Source organism: Micromys minutus (assembly GCF_963924665.1).
Source record: "Micromys minutus genome assembly, chromosome: X".
Lineage (NCBI taxonomy): Eukaryota > Metazoa > Chordata > Mammalia > Rodentia > Muridae > Micromys > Micromys minutus.
The window spans coordinates 45,764,411-45,783,365 of NC_137970.1; the positions used below are offsets into that span (position 1 = coordinate 45,764,411).

An 18,955-nucleotide genomic window follows, 5' to 3' on the forward strand; every position below is an offset into this window, starting at 1 on the left:
GGGCCACCCCACGTCACTGTTGCCCCAAGCTGTCACTGCAACACGTGCCATTACCATCCCAGCAAATGCTTCTGGACTCTGGGTCCTCCCACATCCCCCTCCAGACTTCAAGGCCTGGGAGCAGGGGTGGGATGGCTTTGGCTAGGGCCCTCCCATGTGAGGCTGAAGCTGTTCAGAATTCCAGAGGAACAGGTCTTCCAGTCTCCACCCAGACTGCAGTACGTTTCTCCAGCCATCAGGGGCAGTGTTCCCTTTTCATGAACTGACTCATTCCGTTTAAATGGGAAGTGTGGGTCATGGGAATGCCAGGGTAACGGGAAGATGATCAGCACTCCAAGGTCCTCCTAATTTTTTTTTTAATGTGGTACCACTCAGGACCCAAAAAAAGGTGCATGGCAAACCACCAGAACCTACCATTAGAGCCCTATATTGGGCTAAGACCCAGAAAGAACCCAGAAATGCCTATGGGGAATAAAGCTGGGTACTTGCAGCTACAAGAGCTGTGGCTTCTACATGTGCTTCTGCGGATGTCGTGGGAGGGAACCTTTGCTTAACTCCACAATTGTATTTTTCCTTTATGCTGCCTGCCAGCTGGGATTGATGAAAATCCAAAGGTACCATAAGAAAGGGGGTACATTCTATCAAGTGAAAACTCAATAGCCCCTTCCTTTATGCCTGCACCCCAACCCTCCATCTTTCCGCAAGGATAAGGATAATGTTGTGCCATAAGTTGAGCATGTGGTCATTGACTTTTTAGACATTTTTCATGTCTAGTTTGGATTTAAATTTTATTAGGTTTATTACTTCTACTTTGTATAATTTGTCTGAATGTATACATGTGTACTACGTGTATGCTTGGTACCTAAGATCCTAAGGCCATTGGACCCTCTGGAAGTGGAGTTATAGATGATTTTAAAGTACCAAGTAAGTACTATGAATTAAACCTGGGCCCTCAACAAGAGCAGCAAGTGTTCTTAGCCTCTTAACCATCTCATTGGCCCCCTAATTTGGCTTTCTTAGATTTTACATTAAGCCTCTACATACTGTCTGTCATGCTTTTCTTTCTTCCTTACTAACATTATTTCTTGGACATCTTTGGACTATCAGCACTTGGTAAAACTTACAACCGATGCATAGCTTTAATTCTATACTACCCGACTCAAAATGGGCACAGCTGACTTGCTAGCAAACTGCTCTCTGATGCTGCTAGTTCACATGTGTATCAATTGCTTTTATCTTGTCATTCCTCTTCGGAGCTGAAATTAGAGATGATCAGGAAAACAAACTCTTGCTTTCTAAAGAGCAGCAAATGTTTCTCTGGTGTATTCATTGACCCATCACTGATCCCAGTGAGGTTGAAGACTAACAATGGACAGACCTTCTGAATGATGAGTCTCCTCCCAAAAACTGTTGGTAAAAATAGAACATTATTGCAGTTCCCCAAGTCAGCAAGTCAGTTAGTCAGTTCTCTCTCTCTCTCTCTCCCTCCCTCCCTCCCTCCCTCCCTCCCTCCCTCCCTCCCTCCCTCCCTCCCTCTCTCTCTCTCTCTCTCTCTCTCTCTCTCTCTCTCTCTCTCTCGTACACATGTCCAGAGATGTAGACAAAGAGTTAACAGTTTTCTGTGCTTACCTCTGTGGATAGATTTTATGGATTTGAAGCATCACCGGTGGGCATCTTGCTGTCCCACAGTACTTTTCTGGCACACCCCTACTTGTCTCACTGAGTTAAAATGTGTAAGCACATTCAGACTTTATTTTTTTTATTTTTTATTTATTTATTTTTGACCCATTCTGACAGTTTCTGTTTTTTCAAAGGTGATTTGAACTTGGTCACCCGTACACTTTGGATTCATTTTCAACACTGTTTCTCCGTGGTTTTCCACTCTTGTTTTCCACTTCAGTCCATCTTTTCTCTGCAGCAGGCAATTATACACCTTATTCCTATTAAAGACAGTTTTTGGTGTTCTGATGAGCATTTCTAGTGAAAACTAGTTTTTCTAGAGGTGGCAACACTGAAACACAATACTTTTGTTGCAAATGCAAGGGATCAATTTAGAGTTACCTGGGGTCACGATTTCAAACAAAACCCAAATGATGCCATTGTTCTGTGTCAAAGCAAAAGAAGAACTTTAATAAGCTTTTACACCACTGCAAATACAGGAACATTAACCCATGACATGCAACAAAAGTAATTTTGTCTTTCTGACATATTTCACAGATAACCCTGACGTCAACAGGTAAGAGATACACAGTCTACAGAACAAGTATGATTTGTTTCAACCTTCAGGTTAGAAAAGGTATGTTCTTACTGCAATCTCAAGTAGCATTTAGAAAGTTTACTTTCCCTTTTCTACCTTCTAAACGAGAGGATGATTTTTTTTTTAATGTAATTGTACACAATCATTTTCACATGGAAAGAATCACAAGGAATCAACAACTTTAGTCTAATTGACTGACTGATTTCATTGCCACTGGTAAATGTTGAGCAAGGGCTCCTGTAGTATTGTGGGTTTTGGACAGGGAACGCGAACAGGCTGATTGGTAAGAGCCTTGCTGTTTAGAGCGGAGGAGGGAACATGCAGCGGCACACTGGGCAGGTGCCAGACTTCTGAAGCCAGATGGACACACACGGCTTGTGGAAATAGTGGTGGCATGGTAGCTCAGTTGCCACCTCCCCCTTCACATATTCACTGCAGCAGATAGGGCAGCACATTTCCTGGCCCACTGCACCGTGATCTTCGGTGACCAAGATCTCAGGAAGCGCATCAATGCTCTCCTTGCTTGCAGGTGGGTTAGCCACTTCGACATCCACGGCAAGAGACTCCAAGTGCGCAAGGGCCGTCTCCATCGCCTGGGCCAGACGCTCTTCAAGAGCCATGTAGGTGAGGAACTGAGGATCCACATAGGAAATGGCTTCTGCCACTCCCAAGCCATCTGCAAATCCATCAAACAGGCTCCAGTCCACTTCCAGGTCTTCGCTCACGCTGGAGTCATCTTCCAGGTTGTTGTTTCCGTCCAGCATGAACATCCCAGGCTGCATCAGCTCATGGGTTGACTCATTATCACCCTCGCTGCTGCTTTCATTCTCATTGTAGCGGAGCCAAGGAATTTCTCCTTCTTCCAGAGAGGCCTGCTCTTCTTCTTGAAGAGATGGTTCCTGCACTTCTTCAGGATAACCACTGACATTGCTGCTAGCACCGGCCAGGCTCCCGGCTCCGTTCACATTCCCTCGGGCTTGCTGAGGCTCCTGTTCTTCCTTTCCGGGCAGAGGCTCCCAGCTTTCTCCACTGGAGGACTGAGGCTGCTCGCGGCTTCGGTACTTTCTGCGCAGAGCAGCCATCCACTCTTTGTCGCTGTCAGAATCTTCCTCGTAGTATCGGTAGTAATCATCAGTGTATGCCCAGAAGTCAGGGTCTGCCATGGTGCGTCGCCGTCTTGACACTTTCTCTGGCTTCACTTGCTCATTCCTGGCATCCTGGTCTTCGGCATATCTTGGCTCAGATGAGCTGCTAGCAGCCTCACCTCGGCCTCTTCTGGCTAGACCCTCGGCATGAGCTTCCTCAGCATCAGCAGCATCCCTCCACCTGGAAGTACTGTGTGGTACATCATCATCATCATCAGTATCAAAAAACACTTTTGGTTTCATGCAGTTTGGAGCCGCCACATTCCGGACTTTGGGTCTCACCACCGGTTCCTCGGCACTCTTTGGGGTGTTTTCCCCACCACCACAAATACTCACAGGAGCCCTGCTAGGACGAGCTGGTAAATTTTGCCTCTCCCTCTCCAAGCTGTTGTTACCTTTTGCAGCTGCCCTGCCTTCAGCAGAAGCAATCTGAGAGGCCGAGGAGCCATTCTGCTTTGAGAGCTCAGCTCTGCGAGCAGAGCACCTCGCAGCAGGGGGTGATTCTACCTTGCCACGCTCCTCTTTCACATCATGGTTAACATTAGAAAAGCGGGAAGACCTTGCCCCCTTCTCGGGATCATCCTTAAACTTGCCAGTTTTCCCTCTCACTGGCAGTCGATCAACAGGCCCAGCCCCCTCCTCCTCACTATCACGAGCCACTAAAGTGTCAATATGTCCATAAGCCAATCCTCTTCGGCTCCCTGAGGCCCTGTACTCTCTTGGAGGATACCTGGAATAATCCTCATTCTCAACAGCCAGGCTGGTTCCTGAGCCCTCGTTGTCATCCCAGCGACGACGTGTGCTGGCAAACGGTGACCGGCTCCTCTTGCTTTGATTGGCAGTTGATCTGTGCATTGGGACTTCGGATGTTGTCCTTCTCTGGCTGGCAATCCTTTCCTGCTGGCTCATGGATGGCCTGAAACTGACATAAGCATGCCTCCTTCCATAACTCCTGCCTGTACCTGACTGATCCCCTCCTGCTGGTTTGGGCCGAACAGGCTTGCTAGATCCTTGACCCATGGCTCTGACTCAGTTTCCAACAGAGCTGGGTTGCAGATGTAAAGGTTCCCAGTTCAAAACTACAGAACAAGGAGATCTATTTTTCCTTTAGGAGGCAGGTAACAGACTGATAGGGGCCCTTTAAAATTAGTTTCACTGTCTTCTAAGGCCTGAGGTAGCATTCCAGTGACTGGTGTGGACCTGGAACACATGTTTAATGTTTGCAAAATGATTACAAGATCTGGTTCGCAAGAAAACTAGAGAGTGGAGAATGAGACAGAAAGTGTATGTAGGGGGTGGGGGTGGGGCACGAGGTGAATGAATACTTAGAAGGTAGGTGTGCTATAAAATTATGGGAAGAGTAAAGCCAGCTGTGAGGGTTTGTTGGGGGGAGGTGTCATTTTCTGAGAATTTCATATACTGGGAATACAATTTAGGGTGGAATTGAAAATATAGTTCACTGTGTATGCATGCGTGCCAGTGTCAAGAGAGACAGGTGAATAGGGGGCCAGCAATCCTGCAATGTAGGCATTTCTGTAGGAGTGGGTGCACTAGAATGGGTGGGGTGGCTTTAGAGAGGAAGGCTGTAAGAAATAAAGGGAAGGGTCGCTGTTCCCATTAAGTGTGGCAGCTGGAACTATAGAGGAAAGCCTGCATTTATGTGCGTTATCACAGTCAAGGAAGTGCGAGGGTCATCTGTAAGGGGGCGAGGAATGTGTCTACGAGTCAATACAGGGAGCCAACAATGGGCAGAAGAAAGCACAGAGGATGTATATGACGACTGTACACAGAGGCCAGCAACCAAAGAATGTTGGCATGTATTAATATAGCATGCAGGAAAGCCGTAGTGTCTCCAGAGGATTTCTGTGTTAAGGTGCAGTATGGAACTGAAAGGGACATTTGAGAAGAGTGTGTAAGCCAGCTTTCTGCGTAGACACATATACATGGCAAGCAATAAAAAGATGAAGATGTCTTCACATGTGTGTACGTAGCTAGCAGACACGGACAAGGGAAGCCATTTTTGAAAGGGGAAGGGAGGGGGAGAGAAGAAGAAAGAGGGACAGGGAGGGGGAGAGAGGGAGGGAGAGAGAGAGAGAGAGAGAGAGAGAGAGAGGAGAGAGAGGAGGGAGACAGAAGAGGGAGGGAGGGAGGGGAGAGGAGGAGGGGGAGGGAGGGAGGAGGCATTCAAAGGAGGGGGGTCAGAGCAGGAGGATGGGGAAGATTCTAGAGGTATGCGAGTCAGAGCAGGAGGAGGGGCTGAGGTATGCGGGGCAGAGCGGGAGGAGAAGGAAGATTCTAGATGTAAGAGGTGGGTGGGGGGAGAGAAGGAACTAGAAGGTGTGTGAGAGGGTGTGTGCTTGCCTATTGGCGCATGCGCAGAGGTGGAGCTCACTGGAACCTTGAGGATGCAGGGACAGGGACCAGACTGCAAAGGAGGCTTCTGTGTGTGCACGCGCGCGCGCGCGCCCGTGTAAATGCGTATGCGCACGCGCGTGCGTGCGACACAGAGGAGGGGGTGCAATGTCATAATAAGAGACAGGAATACGTTATCAGCTCAAAGGGCAAACGCAAATCAATGTGGCAGGGCAAAAGATAAAAAAGGGCACGTAGGAATCCTGTTTTACCCTTAGAATATTGTTTATCTTCTAATAATTCTTTTCCTGGCCACATATCTGGACCTAAAAATCTAAACCATGTGTCATTCGACAAAACAGCAGTAAAATGGGAGGAAGAAAGGCCATGAGTGCTCTGCAAAGAGGCCAAGAGCACTGCAAGGAGAGACAAGTAGGAGTGGCAGAGGGCCGCGACCACCAGTTCTCTCTCAAACAGCCATGAAGGCCATTCGGCCTGGGGCCCACGCGATAGGGGCTGGGCAGCTAGGGATGCGGTCCCCGAAGAGGCCATAGGCCTCAGCGTATGGTCAAGTCCCCTCTGCCCCACCCCGCTCCCGATACCAACCCGCAAAGGGGTCATTGGGATTCTGCCTGTGCCCACCCAGAAGCACTCGCCCAGCAGCCCGGGCTACTGCCACAGGCGCCCCACACTCACCTTCCTGGCCAGTCGCGCGCTCAGAGCTGCAGAGCTGTGGAACCTCCAGACACCACCACCACTGCTGCTGCTCCGGGTCTCGGCTCCTCCCCCGCTAAAGAGCACTAGGGCAGGCGGGGACTGCGGCGGCGGAAGTGGTTGTGACGTCAGCGCGCGTCCGCCCCCTTGATGTGGCGGGGGCGGCTGCTGCCCTCTGTGAATTGGGGTGGGCTTAAAAGCGTCATTTCGTTAGAAACGCTGTGATTTTTCAGGGGAACAACAACAACAACAACAACAAAAAAGGCAGTGAGGACTGTAACCGCATTAACAAATGTTAGACATTTGCCACCTTTCCTTCCGTTTATTTTTTTTTTAAATAAAATGAAATCCGAACATTCTGATTAATTCTAACGTGAGAGTTAATTACCATACTATATCACATCCTGTGTTACATGCTACGGTTTGTCTGGGGATATAAAATCTGAAACGGTGTTCTCGGTTGCAGTAGATACGCCACATTTTAAAAACCTGGTGTTTGAGGCAAAAAGGTGTTTACAGTGAAATCTGGTGCTGTTCCTCACAAAACCAGGCTTGTCTATTGAAGAAATGATCGTTCATTACATGCAGCGCAGTCACATGTTGTGAATTGCACCACATTTTTAAAATGTCACAGATCATGTGGTGGTGGCACAGGCCTTTAAGTCCAGCATTAGGGAGGCCAAGGCAGAAAAACCTCTTGAATTCGAGGCCAGCCTGGTCTAAAAAGCGAGTTCCCAGGAAAGCCAGGGCTACCCAGAAAAACCCTGGCTTGAACAATCAAACAAACACCGTCACAGATAAGCTTTTCTGGAACTCTTTACATTGCCCTGATACTTAGTATACTCAATGTAGAGTTCCTGCTTTTCCCAGCAGTAGCAAAGATTTACTCTTACAGTAAATGCAGCGTATAGTAGAATAAAAATGCGAAAGAGTGACAAGACAAAGAGTATGGATAACTTCTATTACAAGAATACTATTGGGAACTTAAGGGGGAAATATGGAACAAGGGGCAAGAAACAAGGAGAGGGTGGACAAGAACGAAGAGTATAGAAAGAACCCAATAGGAGCCAATCCACACGTGGCAGTGTGTACTATCATAAAACCAAAATCAGTCTATATGCCCATGTCTTTGATCCCAGCTCTGTGGAGGCAGAGGCAGGAGGACTTCTGGTTTTTGTTCATTTATTTCATTGTGTGGTCTACATAGAGACTTCCAGGATAACCAGGGTTACAAAGAGGGAGACTGTGTCTCAAGGAACAACAAAGATCATTTTTCCATTTTGGGGAGGGGGTGGGGATGGAGTGGAGTGTCTGGAGGGTTTGTTGTATTGTCAGACAAGTTCTCATTATGCATCTCAGGCTCACCCTGAACTTTCTAGGTTGCTGAAACTTGCACATTAAAATTAGCAATACTAATCTGCAAATAAATAAGTCAAAGTAAAAGGGTTGAAGAGAACACAACAGTCATGTCAGAAACCAAAAATGTAGAATAATCATAAAAATGTATGTGTCAAACAATGGCATTTCAACATATATGAAGCCATCAGTAAATGGACTATTGTAGTAGGAATCTTAACCCACACTTTTTGTACTATGGACCTATCAAATGACTTCTAAATAAGTAAAAACACAAGGAAACTGAACAACACAGTTAATAAGCTGGAGCTAACATATATGCATTTTTCTACATGATAGGGTTCAGGTTTTTTAGTAAAATACTTATTTCAAACAGGAAAATAGACAGTATAATCCGTATTGGAATTCATCTGTCACACAGAGCAACTTGTGCTTTTGTTTAAGCTTTAGAGCCTCTGCTTCTGAAGGAAGAGTCACAGCTGAAGCTTTGCCTCTCTTCAGTTCCCCTTAATGACTTTCTGTAAATAAGTAGCATTTGGAAACTTGTATTTTCCTGTGCACACTATACATTATTGTTCATTTTGTTTTAACTTATAAATGCCACATCTTAAAATTTCATGAAATATTATGTTTGGAAAGTTGGCAATATTAATACACACGGCTCTGAATCATGTATTTTAGCTATTAAGTGCTATTGTGTCAAATATTTAACATGGTATGACTAGAATATTCTATGGTGAGGAATTCCATCGCACAAATTATGCAATATATGTATCATTCCCTATGAATGGATTTGGATCATTTCTGTCTAGTGAGATTATGAGAAATCAATGAAAATCTTAGTATATGGCTCCTTGTATCCTTCTCCAGGGTACTTTTCATCTCAACCTATGGTGTTTTGAAAGTTTACTCTGCTTGGACCTCCTGGAAGATGAGTCTGACTTCCCCCAGTGGGCTACCCTTGGAGAAAATTGCTTCTGCCTTTAATAGATGCCTGTTTATTCTGGTAAGCTGGTCCCACTGCCAACATTTTTAACCTATGCTCTTATGGGGAAAGGGATTGGAAAAAGTGCTCTGTTCTGTGTACACACATTTAAGTGGGATTTCTTGGGAAAAAAGAAATGTAGTGGTTATCCCGGTATGGTGGTGCAGGCCTTTAATCCCAGCACTCAGGAGACAGAGGCAGCCAGGTCTTTATGAGCTCTAAGCTAGCCAGGGCTACATAGAGATCCTGTCTCAAAACAAAGAATCCAAAACAAACAAAAAAATGTAGCAGTAATTTACTGGTGAATAACAAATTGTCCCAAACACATAGCACTTAAAACAACAAACATTTATTATGGCAGATGTTTGTGAACAGAGAATCCAGACATGCTTTAGTCACGGTGCATCAGGCTTGAGTATATGAAGATGTACTCGAACACTCATCTGTGCTTGCACTCTCATTTGAAGGTTCAGCTGCAGTAGGGGCTCCATATGACAACATGTATGTTGTCAGGCTTCAGAAAGCCGATGTCCAAGCTAACATGTGCCACACTGTTATTCTTGTCGAGTGGATCGGTTCACAGACTTCTTAGTCTTGTCACAACATGGCAGCTGGTGTGGTGTGGTGTGGTGTGGTGTGGTGTGGTGTGGTGGTAGTGGTGGTGGTGATGTGTGTGCGACAGAGACAGAGAGGGAGGGAGAGAGAGAGCACAAAGACAGGACATAGCCACAGTTGTTCATCGTTTTCCACTATTACCTGGTGTCTATGAAAACAATAGTGACACTTTTTCATTCCTGACACTTGTGATTTTGTTTATTCTTTTAGTACGAAGCTTGATAGTTGATAGTTTTGTGGCTACTTCTGAAGACTCAGGTTTGGGCTTGTTTTCTTTCCTCTTTATATGTATTCAATCTCATTAATTCATGTTCTATTTCTTATTATATGTTTTCTTCTGCTTAGTTTGGATTTAAATTGTTATTTTTCTAGTTTCTTACAATATGGACCGAGATGACTGACTTTAGGTCTAACATATGCATTCAATGCTACAAATTTCCCTCTAAGCACTGTTTTTGCCGCAACCTATATGTTTCAGTAAATTGTACTTTAAAATTTTTTTTTCATTTTTCCTACAATACCTTCTGCAGTGCTGAGGATTGAACCCCTGCCTGCTGGAAAATGCTCTGCCATTGAGCCACATATCCTCCACCCTCAATCCTCTTTTATGTTGAAACTTCTCCTTTGACCCATATGTTATTTAGAAGTTTATTGTTTAATCTCCAAATATTTTGGGGATTTTCCAGCTATCGTTCTGTTATTGATTGCTAATTTAATTTCACTGTGGTCTGAGAGCATACTTTGTATAATGTCTATTCTTTTAAATTTGTTACGGCATGTTTTATGGCCCAAGATGTGGTCTATCTTGGTGAATGTTCCACATGAGTTTGGAAAGAATGTGTATTCTGTTTTGTTGGATGGAGCAGTCTATAAATGTCAATTAGATACAGTTGATTGATGGTGCTATTCAGTTCAACTATATTCTTACTGATTTTCTGGCTGGATCTGTCAATTATTGATAGAAAGGCATAAACTTTAATAGTGGATTCATTTAGTTTTCCTTGTTGTCCTATAACTTTTTGCCACATGTATTTTGAAACTGTGTGTTTAGGCAAATATATGTTATGGAATTTTATCTTCCAAACGACTGGATTCTTTTTATCATCAATTCTCAATTTATCCCCAATAATTTTATTTGTTCTGAAATTTGCTATGCCTTAAATTAACAAAGCTACTCTGGCTGCCCTTTGATGCATATTAGCATGGTTATATCTTTCTCTGTCTATTTGCTTTTTAAAATATTTATTTTTATTATTTTTAAGTGTGTGTGTGTGTGTGTGTGTGTGTGTGTGTGTGTGTGTGTGTAAGTAGGTATTTTTCCATGAGTGCAAGTGCCCTCAGTGGCCAGACTAATCAGATTCCCCAGAGCAGGGGTAACAGGCAGTTGTAAGTCACCTGACAAAGTGACTGAGAATTGAATTCCAGTCCTCTGGAAGAACAGCTAAGCCACTTTTCCAACTCCCTCCATCTATTCTGAATGTTTATCTTTAAAATAGAAATCTTTTTGGTAATGTGTTGCTGGGTCACGTTATTGTTTTTTCCTAGTTGGTTGGTTGATTGGTTGGTTGGTTGGTCTTGCAAGGCTGAGGATCAAATTAGACTTATATACAGGAGCAAAAAATAAAATGGTTCAACTACACAAAGAAGGATAAACTGGCAGACAAGAAATAAGCAAAAAGTACAAAGTTCTACATAAGTGGCAAATGAACTGCAGAAATTATTTGCTACTAATTGTACAAAACATGAAGAGCTCTATAAGTCAATACGAAACCAACAAGCCAATTGCAAAATCAAGTGGTCAAAGGATATTGGCATGTATTTTATTGGAAAGAAATGATGAATAGCACTGTAAAATGAGAAGATGCTCCATCTTACAGGGAGGACATAAACTGGAAGAGCCTTTGCAGTAGGCAAGTTTGCAATATGTGCAAATGAGTTGGATTGTGTGTCCTCAAATTCATATTTTAGAAATTTGATCCTCAAAATCGTGTTACTGTTTGGTAGGTCCTTTGAGAATTGAGTTAGATGAGGTCACGAGGGTTGTAGTCCATAGTGGCATTAGTGGATTTGTATTAGAGGAAGAGGGACCTAAGCTAGCATGCCTGTTGTTTCTTTCCCTGTGATGTGTTCTACTATGCTATGATGCTAGGAAAATCACTACCATTGATCACATGCCTGTCCCATGCCTTTGGATTTCTTAGCCTCATCCAGTACCATAAGCCACTACTTCATAAACTACCTAGTCTCAAAAAGAGAAGATAGAACATTCTGTTGAATTACTAACATGTGTTCTTTTGACTGGAAAATATACTTCTAGGAATTAACTTACAGGTTTATTCATACATGATTTGAAACGAAGTATGTGCCATTACACCCATTACAGTACTGCTGCTAATAGTAAAACACTAGAAGGAATCTAAATGCTTACTAAAAGGGGAAATAATAAATGTATTGGTGGGATAATTACCATGGCACAGCTGAGATACAGAATCTAAAGCTACCTGTATCTCAAGAGATGAAAAACCATACTGAATGGAAAAGGACATAGTAGGATGATATATTCTTGACAGTAGTACACTATACATAGTTTTTGTTTTGTTTTGTTTTGTTTTTCAGCACAAGGTTCCTCCGAGTAGCCCTGGTTGTCCTGAAACCTGCTCTGCAGACCAGGCTGGCCTTGAACTCAGAGATCTACCTGTCTCTGTCTCCAGAGTGTTGGGATTAAAGGTGTGCATCACCATTGCCTGGCTTTGCTTTGTTTTAGGTTTGTGTTTTGAGAAAGGGTCTTTCTGCATAGCCCTGGCTTTCCTTGGAACTCACGATGTAGACCAGGCTGGCAGGAAATACATAGAGATCACACTGCTTCTGTTTTCAGTGCTGAAATTAAAGATGTGAACTACCACACTTAGCATGTTTTTAAATGAATACGGGTTCAAGATTAGTCTACCCCCTCAAAGCATTAATCATTTGATTCCTCTAATAGTTAATTTCAGGTGTCAATTTGGCAGAATTGAGGAGTAGCTAGAGTAAGGGCCTTTCCAGACTAGATGGAGAAATTCTATCCTTTAGTGCGATCTTTAAAGTTGCACACGAACTTCTATATAATTTTAGACATATTTGTAAAAAGAAATCCTAAGTGCATCCTTTTAAAATAGTTTGCTTTCATTTTAATTTTTACTTGCTTCCCTCCTTTGCATATATTAGAACTCCCCACAACTTTTGTTAATAACCAAATATCTGTTATTTCATATTTACCTTCCTATTTATATAATTATATGTTGTATGTATGTATGACTACATATGTAAAACATGTGTGAGCCTCTAGTTGTCTTTTTTATTATTATTAAAGCCAGATCAGAGAGAGAGAGAGAGAGAGAGAGAGAGAGAGAGAGAGAGAGAGAGAGAGAGTCAGCGCTCATATCTGAGGGTTTCATATATCTGGTTTAAAAACCTACACATCAATGTATTTGGAGTTGCAGATGGTTTCAAGCTGTCATGAGGGTGCTGCTGGGAACTGAACCCAGGTCTTTTGTAAGAGCAAAAAGTGCTCTTAATTGCTGAGGCATCTCTCTAGTTCTTTATCAGAATAATTGGAGAAGAGTATCTATACTGAACATGTATTTATTTTTTCTTGACATTTTCCCTAAAGAATCCAGTATGACATTTATTTAAATATGAAGGCAGGGAGCTCTGAATGGGGAAAGATGGGGTCTAGGTGGATCCTTATGAGTCAGGGGACCTACACCCAAAGATCTGCACACAAAGAATTTCCATGGAGAAGTGCATGCAGTCTGTAGACCGAAGGCCTCCTTTGTCTCTCAGCTTCCTGGCACTGTGTCAACCTGCCTATTTGCCTCAAAAGGCCTAGCCCTTCTTCAAGCTGCCTTGAGTTCTCATAGGCCCAAAGCCACCCACCACCATTCCCATCATCCCCTTCCTCCCCTCCCCACCCTCCACTCCAGCCTTCTCTTCCTTCCCTGGCAAGGATTCCCATTGTATGCCTCCTGTTGAGTTTCAGGGATTAGAACTTTGGGGTGTGTGTGTGTGTGTGTGTGTGTATGTGTGTGTGTCTGTCTGTCTGTCTGTCTGTCTGTGCACATACCTGCATGTGTTTTCCCTGAGGAATCTAGTTTCTTCCTTTTTTCCCTAGAGTTAGTAGGTTCTTGCCAATTGTGGTCTCAGTCTCACCTCAAGGAACACTGTAAGGAATTAGGATTTTCTGGGTGTGGGGCTGAAGGGACAAGTCAAGAGTGTGGAAAGAGCACTAACATTGTCAAATACCTATTATCTGTCAGGCAAGTACTTCACCTGCAGTCTCATTTACTCCTCACAGGAAGCCAGGTCACGTTCAGATGAGGAGCTAAAGCTAGACATGTTAAAGGGCTCGTCTGAGGATACTCAGACAGATGAAGCAGAGCTGGATTTTGGACCTGCAGCCAAAGCCTAGCTACTTCAAGGCTTAAGGTTGGAAGAAGGTGATAACCTCAGTTTCTGCCTAAAAGGGATGTCTTCCAAGTGGGAAGATCCCTGCTGGGGGCTGAGAACAGCATCCTAGGACCAGCCAAGCACCCAGTCTTAGCAGGTTATAAGTAGACTGGGGAGGGCTGGAGGGGCCAGGCTGGGTTGACAGAGAAGCAGATTGTTCTCCATTCTGCCCTGAGTGCTTCTATCCACTAATAGTGTTGGGGTAATAGTAGTGGGTTAGGCAGAGTTCAAAGGTCACAACATAGCCATTCACAGGCAAGAACTCTGGTTTGCCCGGAGGCCTCACATTTCCATCTTGGCAATAGAGAGATTGTATTAGCTAATGGCCTAGACCCATGGCAGTTGCTGCTGCCAGTGTATGGTGTGTGTGCGCGGGGGTGTGGGGGGTGCCAGCCTAGGCAGAGAAGAAGCATTGTGGCTTCATCAGTAGGAGAGCTTTGCCCACAGAACATGACTTGGGGTAAGAGCGAGAGCAAATATATGCTTGGAAGGTGGATCAATCGCTGGCACAAAAATAGCTCCATTGGGCTGGCCTGGGATCTGAGCCCTGACTCTGGCTTCCTCATTCACAAAAGAAGTGTAGAGGAGAAGCAAGCTGCCGGCTGGAATTGTGGGAAACAGGCCTTTGAAACTAGGAACACCACTCAGGGAGGTACAAGGAGGCAAGAAAGAGCCGGAAACACGACACTATTAGTTGCCTGGAGAAGAGGCGCAAAAAGGAAGAAATTATTTTCAAGCAAAACACTGAGTTCAGAATTCCACTGAGGCATGAGCTGCTGGAGTTTCTTCACAAGACTGCTAAGTTAGGTATAGTGGTGATAACATGCCTCTACTTCCTGGTAGTCAGGAGACAGAAAGAAGCAGGACAATCATCACATGTTCAAGATCAGCCAGGGCTACACATACATGGTAAATTCTAAGCCAACCAGAGTTAGTAAAACCCCAGAAAAAAAAAAGCAGGCCAATATCCCTGCTTACTGTACCACCCCGAACAAATCCTTTTTAACACCTTCTCTCCACAGTGTTCCCATCAGCACAGTCAGTTTGGATCTAAATGTCCTCTAAGAGATCTGGCAGTATTTGTATTCCAGAATCTTCTATAAGAATGCTCTGAGTTCTAGCCATTTGAGTTTGATTGTGCCTCAGACACTGACAGTTGTTTTTCTGTACTAATGGACTGTGGGAGTCAGAGTAACCTTGGAGGCGGACACTGAAGGCCTGGAAGCCAAGGCAACGGCAGCTCATTGTTATGGCCTAGAGGCTTGCTTTGAGTGGTGCCCTCCCTCTTTATTTTCCAGCTTTCTCCCTCCCTACCTCTATGGTACATCCCCACCTGGTTTCAAGAGACCTCCTCTCTCTGCCCGGAACACATCCCTCTCTCTCCTGTGTCCAGCACCTTCCCGGAAGTGACTCAGCATCCTTGCTGATGCAGCTCCATTACCTCTTTGCTGAACAGTTCCTTTTGCTTTTCCTCTCAGTGCAGTCTGGCCATTGAACCCAGGGCCCCAGGAATGCTAAACAAGCACTCTACTGCTAAGCCCTCTTTGTAATCTTTGTAATATTCTGAGACAGGCTTTTGTGATGTTCCTGAGGTTGGCCTTAGACTTATTCTGTATCCCAGATAGACTTTGAATTTCCGATCCTCTTGCCTCAGTCTCCCTAGCAGCTGTGTACAGGCCTATGCCACTAGGCCCAGCCTTTCCCTTTTGAACTTAACTGAAATGACACATACCGCCTCCTAAAAAGTCTTTCCTGGCCATTAGTCGAGGTCTACTGGTACTCACCCATTCTGGTGGGTCTGTAACACCCATCACAATGGTGGAAATGCATGCCATGTGAATATCCCTATCTGTCTCCTTTCCAAATTAGCTGAAGACAGTGGCTTTGTGTACCTTGTTCACAGCTGGTAACCAGCAATCAGAACATTTTCAACCAACAAAGATTTCTTGCAAAGACAATCTGTAATAGCTGTTTTGTATTGTAGACCTACTTGGGGGCAGGGTGAGATACAGACACAGACAGCATCTCACTTGCTCCTTGGAGAACTGTCTCCATTTCTGATTTGGTAGGTATAGAGACAGAGAGGCAGAGAGGTGACAGGTTTTGTCCTGCCAAGAGATCTTTGTCCTGAGCTAGTGTGGAGTCAGGCTTGACAGCAGGTCTGCCTGCTTTTCCTGCTTTTTTTTTTTTTTTTTTTTTTTTTTTTTTTTTTTTTTGCCTGCCGCCAGCCAGCCAGCCAGCCACCCTTCAGAGAGAGAGGAGCAGCAGCTGTGGCCTCTCCTCTTGTTTCCATAGCAACCAGTGCTTACCTCCCGCTCATACTGGTTCCTAATTGCTTGATTACGTATCTCCCCCCACCACCTCAGCTTCGGAGCTTCTTGAGAGCAGGGTCCATGGCGAGCATTGCTTATCATTGCATGGCTCTAGGCTAAATGAGTATTACTTAAATGAACAAAAATGAATACGTGACCATCCACGCACATGGGCTTTTAAAAGCTTTCATCGAAAACAAGGCACCTGGCAGCCTGTAGTGGCTAAGGGAGGGGGATCTTGAGGATGCAGTGCTTCTCAGCTCACCTCTGCTGAGTGGCGTGGGTGGCCACCCCCACCCTTTTCTTTCCCCTGTTGCCTAGAGAAGCTCTTTAGAAAACAGGCAAAGGCCTACGTGGCCAGGGCTGCTGGCAGGAGGGGGGATGCTAGAGATGGCGTGACATCCTCCATACACATACTTACTATCTTTTCCTGATAGAGGGAAGCCATCTCAAATGGCCAGCTTTTGCTTTGAGGATTATTCGAAGTAACTGGGCTTCCGCACGGATTCGAATGTCCGTATGACCATCTTGAAACTTGGCCTCTTCCCCTCTCCGTTCCCACAACAACAGCAGTAATCTAGCTCTCCACCATCTTCCACCTGAGCAGCTCCAACCATAACCTCCCTGCCCCCACCCCTGTCCATTTCCTTTCCCCCTCCTCTTCCTTTGCTGCAGTTTTCCCATGACACAGACAAAACAATGGTGCCATACAGAAATCTTCCAATGTTATTCCCAGTCAGAGACACAGGAAACGTAGGTGCAGACATAATTTTTGTGGCATAGAATATAAGTCATCAAGGCCCCAGAGGGGGAGAAGGCTGACTCCTCACACATTCGTTTAGTCTTTCATGTTGTTTGCCATACATATTTAACTCTGGACCAGATACTGAGCTTCTGAGCCTCAACCTCACAAGGATGGGACCGGGATGAGTTCCCATCTTAGTGGAAGGGACCAAACAAAAGACCTAACACCAAAACCCAGCACCACAATCTGCACTTTTCAGGGCACCGTAGGAATGTACAGGACAGGCAGGATGCTGGCGTGAATCAGCAGACATCACAGATGAGTAACTGGACCTAGGGATTCTATGAGACAACGTTGCTATGGCAGGGATGGCAATGAAACCCTGTAATCCCAGCATTTGCAAAGCAGGAGGTAGAAGCAAGAGGATCTCAAATCCAAGTTACCTTGTGCTACATATCCAGATCCCATCTCAAAAAAAAAAAAAAAAAAAAAATAGTGGGGGGCGTGCAAATATTTTTCCAGGAGAAGGAAATCTGTGGTGCTGTGGGGTTAAAGTATAGGTCATAGGGATGTCATAGAATAGGGAAGAAGGCCAGAGAACAAGCTGGAAAGAGGCCCAAGGCAGCTGTTGGGGAGGACCTGGGAAGAACAGGAATCAGGAGAAGTTCATAAGGATGCTGGTGAAGACCTGGACATGTGTGTTTCCTCTATTCTATGACTCGTTGCAGATTTAAAGTCCAAGGGGAGTGTCTGGTGACTGCCAAAGCTTGCCTTCTGGTTAGACTAGGCTGGGGACAGGAAGGCCATGTCCTTTCAGCTTTGTGCTGGGAGGCACACATGGAATTACTATGTCACCATCCTCATTCCCAATGAGGCAGAGGCCACTGGATGAAATGAAACAGAAACCTGAGGAAGGAGCAGAGTGAGATCGGCTCAGCCATGGACTAGACAAGCTTCATTCCCTGCTAGACAGTAGGACAAAAGGAGGAGGAGGAGGGCATCCGTGAAGGGGGCAGAGCCTAGCAGAGGTCAGTTGGCTGGGCTTCGGATGCTAGACTGCATTGTGTGGCTGGAGAGGAAGGACGGAAGGGAAAGTGCTATATGTGGACCAGGAATAAAGGAGCAGGGGGCTGCAGCACTGGAGCCAAGCTGTGGGAGCTAGCAGGGGTGTGAGAAGTCACAGACGTATCAGCAAGAGCTAGTGAGGGGACTGGGTGGGTTCAAATGTCTGCCACCAAGCCTTATGACCTGAGTTCAGTTTCCATGGTGGAAGTGGAGAATTTACTCCCACGAGTTATCTTTTGACCTCTACAACTGTGCTGTGGCACACAACTGCTCCCATGGATAAATAGAAAAAGAAATGCAATAGCCCATTTTTTAAAAAAAAGACTGCATCAAAGCTGAGCATGGTGGTACATACATCTGATCCTAGTGCTTGAGAGACTGGGGCCAACCTGAGCTATACAGCAAAATCCCGTCCAGTCTAGGCTGCAGGATGAGACCATATCTCAAAAACAAATCAAAAGTCTAGAGTCAGACCCAGTGGCATAGGCCTGTAATACCACCTAGTCAGGAAGTTGAATGAAGAGGATCACAAGTCCAGAGCCTGCCTGTGTAAGGTGGCAAGATACTGATGCAAACTAAGAAAATTAAACACAGGCTGGGGATATAGCTCAGGGTTAGAATGCCTGCCTATCTTGCAGATGAGATCAACAAGGAATGGCTTTCCAGCACTGTTCACAGAGCATGACTCAAGGGCAATTCTGGACCCAGAATGCTTGGCCATGTGAAGGTGAGTAAGACCTAGGAGGGAAGGGAACGCTCTCAACACCCACACATTCAATAGCAAGCGTCAGAGGCCTGGGTAGGAGTGGGGAGGGGCACCAACCCTCCATGAGACCTCACATAGTCTGCTACTGGAACAGCAACGGATACTTTGGTGAGCAATCTGAAAATTCACGTCATAGTTTTAAATATGTATACCTTGGC

General features: G+C 45.0%; 1 protein-coding gene across 4 annotated transcripts; it reads right to left on the minus strand.

Moving 5' to 3' along the window:
• Positions 1-1,806: 1,806 nt before the first annotated feature.
• On the minus strand, positions 1,807-6,537 carry PJA1 (praja ring finger ubiquitin ligase 1; the record flags this gene model as incomplete). Of its 4 annotated transcripts, none has more annotated exons than XM_080909675.1 (2): positions 1,807-4,324; positions 6,451-6,537. In XM_080909675.1, the coding sequence occupies one exon, from the start codon at positions 4,309-4,311 to the stop codon at positions 2,557-2,559; it is 1,755 nt and encodes a 584-aa protein (XP_080765801.1). In that variant the 3' UTR covers positions 1,807-2,556. The 4 variants fall into 4 exon arrangements, with proteins under 4 accessions (XP_080765801.1, XP_080765802.1, XP_080765803.1 ...); XM_080909676.1 differs by having other exon boundaries at positions 1,807-4,318; positions 6,451-6,532; XM_080909677.1 differs by lacking the exon at positions 6,451-6,537 and having other exon boundaries at positions 1,807-3,592; positions 4,133-4,422.
• Between the last annotated feature and the right edge of the window lie 12,418 nt (positions 6,538-18,955).